An 8,300-nucleotide genomic window follows, 5' to 3' on the forward strand; every position below is an offset into this window, starting at 1 on the left:
AAAAAAAAAAAAAAAAAAAAACCCAAATCGTATGCATGTCCCCAGTAGATTCTGAGTATCAGTGAACTAAAGCTTATTACAGGACACCCCCAATATTTTTTTTTATATTATATATATCCTATTGATTCTATGCAAAAACAAACAAGAAGAAAATCCTTTCTACTCCTCTATTATATAAACCCTTCCCTGCTCCAGTCCCTTTTTATAAAAATATAAAATAATTTAAATAATTAAAAAAATAAAAAATCCAATGGCTTTTTCATACGGCACATGAATTTTCTCCCCATTAATACTATTATAACCCTTACTCTCTCTCTCTCTCTCGGTTTCTGTACTTTGAAGACTCTTTTGGGAAGGAAGGCCATGGGAAGAGCTCCTTGCTGCGACAAAGCAAACGTGAAGAAGGGTCCATGGTCGCCCGATGAAGATGCGAAGCTCAAATTCTATATCGAGCAGCACGGTACAGGTGGAAACTGGATCGCGCTGCCTCAGAAAATCGGTTACAAAGCTATACCCTAACTTATCGACTTAAGTTTTTAGGTATTTTTTTTTTTTTTTTATATGAAATGGAAGTGGATTTGATTTTGGGGTCGATTAGGTCTTAAGCGATGTGGGAAAAGTTGTCGACTCCGTTGGTTGAACTACCTTCGTCCGAATATTAAGCACGGGGATTTCACTGAAGAAGAAGATAGAATAATTTGCAGCCTTTATGTAAACATTGGAAGCAGGTAAATACAATTTTACTAGAGGTATTGTGAATTTAATTAATTTGAAATTAAAATTAAATCGGATGTGTCGAGGCAGATGGTCGATTATTGCGGCTCAATTGCCTGGAAGAACAGATAACGATATAAAGAACTACTGGAACACGAGGTTGAAGAAGAGATTATATGGGAAGCACCACGAGAAGCAACAACAACCGGTGAGAAGAGGAAGAAAAATCAAATCCGAAATTGGAAATTCCATGGATATTGTCTTTGATAATCATGTTATTTATGATAATGATAATAACCAATTACCTTTCTTGCCGGAGTTAACCACGGCGCTCAATTCGCCGCCGCCACCTCCGCCGTATGCAAATTACCAACCGCTTCAATTCCCTTCAACTCCTCAGCAACTTTCCGGCGTTGATCTGAGCAGAAGAGACGATGTCCAGTTTGAAATGGATGGGGGTTCGTGTCTACCGGCCACGAGCTGCCAAGTAGGTGAGTTGGAGAAGGTTGTTTACAGCAATACGGCGTCGTTTGAGGATGGGCTGCAGTTTTCATATGATAACAATGGGTTGATGAACGATCTAGATTGGGGGGAAATGAGTTGTTTGATTTCTGCTCCTTCATATTCCTCAATGGCTCATGATTCCATGATTGGTTCGTCTTATTTGGAGCAGCAAAAGCAAAAGCAATAGCTTAATCAAAGAGTATCAAAGTTATGTGAATGTGTACATAACCCAATAGGCCAGGCTTCTTTTAGAAGTAAAACCCTAAGAAGTTTTGATTCTGTGTAATTCTTTCAAATGTGGTTTAAAATAAAATCTCATTTTTATGCCGATTATCGTTTCAAATGCCTTATTAGGACAATAAAAATGTATGGAAATTAGGAAAGGTTAGCTAATATGTTAGTGGGTGTTGTTATTAAAATTTAAGAGATATTGCTTTCCCTTTATAGTCTTATTCATTTAATTACTATATTTTATGATGCACTTTGTTCAAACAACAAAGAACTCATTAATATCTAATCAAAAAGATTATCTTTTAATTCAAACTTTATTTCTTCCTTCAACTTTTATATTCTCTTATAATCATTGTAGTTCATTTTTTTTTTTTAAATGTAAATCCTCTCATTATATTGTTCGTGTTTATGGAAGGTTAAATTTTATTTATTGTCGGTCAAATTTGATGCTTTCGTGAAAGCCAAGAATAAGATGGTTAATTTGATCGAGCGAAAACATCTTGTTAATGAAAGATATTTAAGAAAATAGTCTACGAGGCCTTCACTTTTGACGAGATGTATGGAAGGGAATAATCTTTTATGATCACTCATTAACTTTATGTAATTTTATACCGTTATTCTTAGTACAAGCTTCGACTCATACAACTCAACTATTAAATTTTCTAAAATCGACGAGTGAAATTACAACTTTAAAATTAAAATTAACCCGTCAATATAAAGGGTTAATAACATATAACAAAACAGTATGATCCCTATTTTGTATATAGCTGGTTTGATCCTCAAACCCTATCAAGCAGGCCTCATATAAAGGGTTCCTCCCAAATCCTTGATGGTTAGTTCAAATTACAGTTGTCTTTCTTTTTTGTTTGTTCAAAATAATGTGTTTAAGATTTATAAATTTTGAGTATGCTTGTATTTGGTAGGCAAGTAGGCAACTGACTTGATTTGTTAGAAATGGTTGACATTTTTTAAAAATCTTATAGCTACTTTTTGCCAATGATTCAAACATGCTGGCCCATTCCAAAACCAACCATCTAGAAAAAAAATGGTAACTTTTTAATTTAATGATATATAAAATCTACAAGGGGTTTTATTTTATTTATTTATTTTAAATAATTTTATGATATAAAATTTCATGCACCCTATATTGAATTGTGATTAAATAAAAAATAAAATAAAAATGAAGTATTTACTTGAAATTATTGTCTATGGTTGGAGTGCAAGTGATGTTGAACTCCCGAGTTCGACCCTAGTGCACTGGTTAGTAGCACTAATGCAGCGTACGAATGACCATGCAACGGTTAGTAGCCCTAATGCAGCGTACGAATGCTCGTGCATTGGTTAGTAGCTTTAATGTGGCGTATGAATTGTTGAAGGTCTATTTTGGGTTGTATGAACGAGCACTTGATCCAAGTATCTGCAAGGGCATTGGGGAAGGGTGTCGTAGAAGAATATCCCGTACGTAGAACAAGCACATCAACAAAACGCCCAAACAGGAAACGTCCAAGGCTTCAAAACCTCAAGTAATAAGTATTATAATTTACATATAAATAATAATGCCCTCTTTCAACTTGCCTTTAACAATATATATATATATATATTATATATTGGTTGGGCTTAAAAACTGCTAACACCCAAACGACGACGTATCTAATCCCCCCTTCCTCATTTTATATTATAAATTTAGGAAAAACGACGTAGTATGTGGTCCGTGCTGAATGACAAAATCTTAATTCTTTTCTTTATATTATGACAAATACTCCGTCACATTATCTTCAACATTTTGTCGGCTATCTTTACTGAATTTTATAATATATAGTTTTTTAAAAATGGAATTTCAGTTATTTCACTATTTCCGAGGAGGGTAAATTCCATTTAAATTTAATCACTTGTCAGAATTGTTATAACTTATTGGGCCCTTCGTTATTGGGCCGAGCCATTAGTATTCGTGACGGAGCCCAACCAAATAAATTGGAAAATAAAATAAAATAGATTATAAAAATTTCAAAAATAAATGGAAAAAAGAAAAGATGGGAAAAAAATGACGAGGCTTCTGGGTGTTCGGGAATCATGAATCGGAGAACCCACCCAACCCTACTTAGATAGAGAAAGAGAGGGAAAATTAATGTATAGAAGACGAAGGCGATAACGGCTAACGGCGAATTCAGGGACATCAAATGGCGCTGCCGGCGTCAATTCCGCTGCCCTCCGTATCTCCCACGTCCAGGGTAACAAACTTGTTTATCGACTCGCTTGATTTATGATGAATTACCAAATGAACTGATTGAGCTCGATAATTTACTTGCCTTAGTTTCTTTTAGGCATTTCCTTAATTTGTTAGATTACTTCAGGACTCCAAGAAGCCAAGTGTGTGCAAATTTCTTTATATCTTCTTCTAGGTTTATTGGTATAATCGTATTGCTCGTCGGCTAATTGTGATTGAATCCTGGAGAAAGAGGTTTGTATCATTTGTTACGCTTTGAACCTACTGGATACCAGTTGCTTCAGGGAATGGACTGATGAGATTCTGAGATTCTGAAGGGAAAACGTTGATTTAGTTAATTTAGGTATGGGGAATTGCTGGGGGTTTAAAGTAGTTAATTTAGGTAGTTTTGGTTTCGAAAATAGAATACTGTTGATTTTGATTTTGATTTAGTTCATTAATTTAGTAGACTTGCTAGTTTCTTGAGATTTTTCTTGTTCTGGTGTCACACTTCGCGTTGTGTTTGGCAACTTTTGCTATTACGGATGCTTAATGCATTGGACTAATCAACTTTACTTTTACTCATAAGCTCAAGTGTTTGAGTTGGTTAATGATTTAATATGGTATTAGATGTGAGATCCCACATCGGTTGGGGAGAAGAATGAAACATTCTTTATAAGGGTGTGGAAACCTCTCCGTAGCAGACGCATTTTAAAAACTTTGAGAGAAAGCTCGAAAGGGAAAGCTTGAAAGGGAAAATCCAAAGAAGACCGTATCTGCTAGTGGTAGACTTGGACTCTTACATTAAAGTAAGAGAGTAAGAGCTCCTATGTCTGAACCCTGTAATGTCACTTAGTGGGTCTTCTACTAATTTCCAAGCCCATGAGGGGAGAGTTTTAAAAGCACAAAAATAATTGAATTTACTGTACCTCATCAACCTAAGTTTCTAAGTTGATTGGTGACTTTACGAAATGAGATTTTGGATATTTTGCTCACTTTGAGATACATTTACCCCTTGTTTTATGACCCTTGATCCAACATAGGCTTGAGAATGTTTTTGCCTATTTCTGCAGATTAGACTGCTCAAGGAGAAACCATCGTTCGGGCCTAATAGCTGCTTGCTGCTGCTTGGCAGTCGCCGATCTACCATTGCTTGTTCAATGAAAGCAAAAATGGCTGGGTTTATGGATTCTAATTCTATGCCCATACGAATTGAAAATTTGAAAGAGAAGATGCAAGAGGTCATGCCTGAACCCGTCAAAACTTTTCCATGGAAGGATGCAGAGAAGATACTGGTGGAGAGACTGCTTTTTATGGGAAAGGAGACAGTGAAGTGGTCTGTTCTCTTGTTCTTTGTTGTTAGCTCCTTATCAGATTTTGTAGCATCTATAGTTAAAAACCAGGAGTTATTGATTCCCATTGGTCTCTTTGCTGGTGTCTTGTTGACTAACCTTTTAAAAGAGATATCTCAAGAAGTGTTCGGCAACTCTGAGGTATATTTTTTTTTACTTTATTCCATATACTTAAATTTTTCTTCATCCTTCAAGTAATAGAAAATCAACCATTCTATAGGATTCGAGTTTCAAAAAGAAACTTTACGGTCTCGGTTCCTTCTTCGTTCTTGCGAAGCTAATTACTTATGGCCTCACAATTCAAGTACAGACATTTCCTCTGCATGTAGCAAATGGTGGGTTAATGCAAGTTTTGTGGCTGTGGAAAAATTTGTCAAGAGAAACAAATCGACTGGATGAACAGAGCCCTTCTGTCGGTGAAGGTACGTCTTAAAGCAAGGACGAATTAGATTGTTTCGAATGTGTTTATATTTGCTATCATGAAGAATCTGGTCGTCGTGTAATGGTGAAAACCATAATATGATGAGATGTATGTGAACCTTGTTCATCATTGTGAGACACATTAGTGAGCCAGTCATGTACGATAGGTTTTATTTTTCTTTGAGTTCAACAAAATGCGGGGCGGAGGTATTTGAACTCTTGACCTCTGGTCGAAGACATATTTAACTAGTGAGTTATGCTCAAATTTGCATGTATGAGAATTTTTGCTCTGGGAGGTAATTCTGGCTCGGTATTGTGTATCGGCTTCATAATTTGATAATGAGCAATGTTTGGTGGCGTCCTTTCGCCCTGCCTCTTTTTGTCAACTTTCATCCTAAATTGTGATTCTTTCACGAAATTGTTGCATTTGAGTTTCTGTAGAAAGGCATTGCAGTGATTCGATTAGTGAAAGAATACCATGGAAAAATTTCCTTAGTTGTTTTTGTTCCATGTGGTAGATTTTAAAACTACTTTTGAGATATAGAGCATAGGGATAACAAATTAATACCGCTAAATTTGTTTTTAAAGAATTAAAGCGAATTTATTATTACAACAAATTTATTTTTGAGAAATTATTTTGTAGTCAATTAAAGGGAAAAAAGCTTTTTTTTTTTGTTGCAAATTTCTTTCTTCCAAATTAGATCATCGTGCGGACGGTTCGTGATAAACACTGAAACCTTACAGATTGGGAAGTGAATCGTGGGCTTTCTTAGGCCCAACACATCTATACACGTGCCATTCAGCCGACATGTCGTACAGTCAATCACGATATGTTAATTAATGAATCTCCCTTCTCCAACGCGTACCTTATTGTTTTGTGAATTTTTTCTAATTTGCCACGTATGCTAATTTTATGAGGTTCCATGTGAGCGAGCACACACGATCTCCGCCCCCGACTATATATATAAGGAAATGTAAATGGCGGGAACCAGAGATGTAGAGATGGTCTGAGTTTTGAGTGAGAATGTCTCTGTGGCGAAAGAAATGAGGAACGACGATTATCATTTGGAACGTTTTTACCTTTGGCCTCGTCGGCGCCGCGACATCCACTTCCTTCGCCGTGTGGTTTACGCTATTCGTATGTTTGGATTGCTTTCAGGAACCGGATGATCGGAAGCTTTGGAGGATATTTTTCTCTGGAATAATCAGCGCCACAGCGTCCATTATTTCCGTGAGTTTTGCGCTTTTCATTTGCTGTGTAATTATTCGGCTCATTTTCCGTATGAGTGATGAATACATTTGATCTCTTTTTTTTCCTGTTAGAATATGGATGGTTCTATGATCATGATTCTACTCTGTTTTCCTCTTGCACTTGCCTTTTCCTAGAACGTTATCGTTTGATATATCAGTTAACTGAGTGGTTTTCACGCTTTAATTAAGAACGCAGTACGATTTGAATAGTGTTCTAGAATGCGCTTCGCTTTCGAATATACTAAATCGAGCGTGGTCTGAACTGGAGATCTTTACCGCGGTCCGGAATGGTAGCATATTGTACTTCCTTTTCCGTTTATAATAGGAGATCAACCATTTTGATAAGCCTGGTCTGAACTGTGCTTATAAATCTACGGAGATCTGCTTGCTTAAGTTAAGGCTCAAGTACAGTTAACTTGAATCTGCACACTATTCCTGACTCTTTCTTTTTTGTTGAGAAATATAGGTCACGTTCTGCCTGATTCAATGTGCAATATAGGTGAGAATACTGATAAGCTATTTCCTATGATGTTTACTTATTTACATCCTGTCCTATTGAACTTCAGTATTCGGTCAATCTTTTATGGCTTCCATACGGAGTTGGAAGAGTCATTTGGTTTGGCTATCAGGTCAACATGTCAATGTCTTGTTGCATCACATTTTCTGTTGCATGCGGTTGTTTTATCAATCTTTTTTTCTTTTCCTCTTTGTTGCTGGAAATGGATGCATCATTCGTCCTGTATTAGAATCTACTGACAGTGCGATCTAGACTATTTGCTTTCGTTGATATCTGAAATTTCATTTCTGTCACTTGTACACGAATTTCCTTTTTTCTTTGTGGAAGGAAATTATTCCGACCTACATTTCTACTACTATAGTTAAATTATTTCTCTGCATGTTTGTGAAATTTTGCTAGGATTTGACGGACAAGAAACAGTTTCCTGAAAAACTGGACTAATCACTAAACATTAATCTGTAATATTTAGTTTTCTTTATGGTTCTGTTGCCAAAGTCGATTTCTATTTAAATATGTAGCATCCGCTTGGCTGATTATTCTATTTGTAGTTTCTATTGTTATTGATCATGTAGTCGGATTGTGCTTAATGATATGAACAACTATGAAGACAATAATATGATATAATAGTGAGGCTGGTAGCTGATATCTAGAGTATAAGATTATGAAAGCTCTGGTAGAAATAGTTCTTACCAACGAATGATTGGATTTGAGATCTCTTTTGTCAAATGGACTCGAGATGCTTGGTACTTCTAATGGGGAAAAGCTAATTATTCATGGTCATTGCTCAAGAAAAAATGATTAGCTCTTTCCAATCAAAATTTCTGGAGGAAGGGAGGAAAAAGATATATTGGCAGCGTGCAAGAGGAGTATGAACTATGGAGTGGTGCTTTTCAAAATTTTATTTTAAACATAACAAGCCCTTGTCCAGATTTTTGTCTCTTCTTTTTTTTAAGAAAAATAGTATATTGTCTTTCTATTGGTGTTAAGAAATATAAGCAGAGATTTATAGGCATCAAAATCATTTCACATTTCACATTTTTTGTGTCTTTTCTTTGTCAATTCAAGTTTTTTTTTTTTTTTTTTTTTTTTTTTTTTTTTTTTTTTTTTT

General features: G+C 35.7%; 2 protein-coding genes and 1 long non-coding RNA gene across 3 annotated transcripts in view; all 3 read left to right on the forward strand.

The window, feature by feature from the left end:
• The first annotated feature begins 334 nt into the window (after nucleotides 1-334).
• On the forward strand, nucleotides 335-1,548 carry LOC111477259 (transcription factor MYB87-like). The gene is made up of 3 exons (XM_023121318.1): nucleotides 335-499; nucleotides 599-728; nucleotides 805-1,548. Exons 1-3 carry the CDS (start codon nucleotides 364-366, stop codon nucleotides 1,403-1,405), a joined length of 867 nt encoding a protein of 288 aa, XP_022977086.1. The 5' UTR covers nucleotides 335-363; the 3' UTR covers nucleotides 1,406-1,548.
• Nucleotides 1,549-3,490: 1,942 nt separating this feature from the next.
• On the forward strand, nucleotides 3,491-5,798 carry LOC111477269. Its single transcript, XM_023121334.1, has 3 exons — nucleotides 3,491-3,677; nucleotides 4,726-5,145; nucleotides 5,225-5,798. Exons 1-3 carry the CDS (start codon nucleotides 3,627-3,629, stop codon nucleotides 5,435-5,437), a joined length of 684 nt encoding a protein of 227 aa, XP_022977102.1. The 5' UTR covers nucleotides 3,491-3,626; the 3' UTR covers nucleotides 5,438-5,798.
• A 351-nt stretch (nucleotides 5,799-6,149) lies between these two features.
• LOC111477305 overlaps nucleotides 6,150-8,300 on the forward strand; it is a 5,917-nt gene continuing 3,766 nt past the window's right edge. The window contains exon 1 of the long non-coding RNA XR_002717244.1: nucleotides 6,150-6,655. This is a non-coding gene — a long non-coding RNA (uncharacterized LOC111477305). The remainder of the gene's footprint in view (nucleotides 6,656-8,300) is intronic.

This window comes from Cucurbita maxima, unplaced genomic scaffold (assembly GCF_002738345.1).
Source record: "Cucurbita maxima cultivar Rimu unplaced genomic scaffold, Cmax_1.0 Cma_Scf00003, whole genome shotgun sequence".
Lineage (NCBI taxonomy): Eukaryota > Viridiplantae > Streptophyta > Magnoliopsida > Cucurbitales > Cucurbitaceae > Cucurbita > Cucurbita maxima.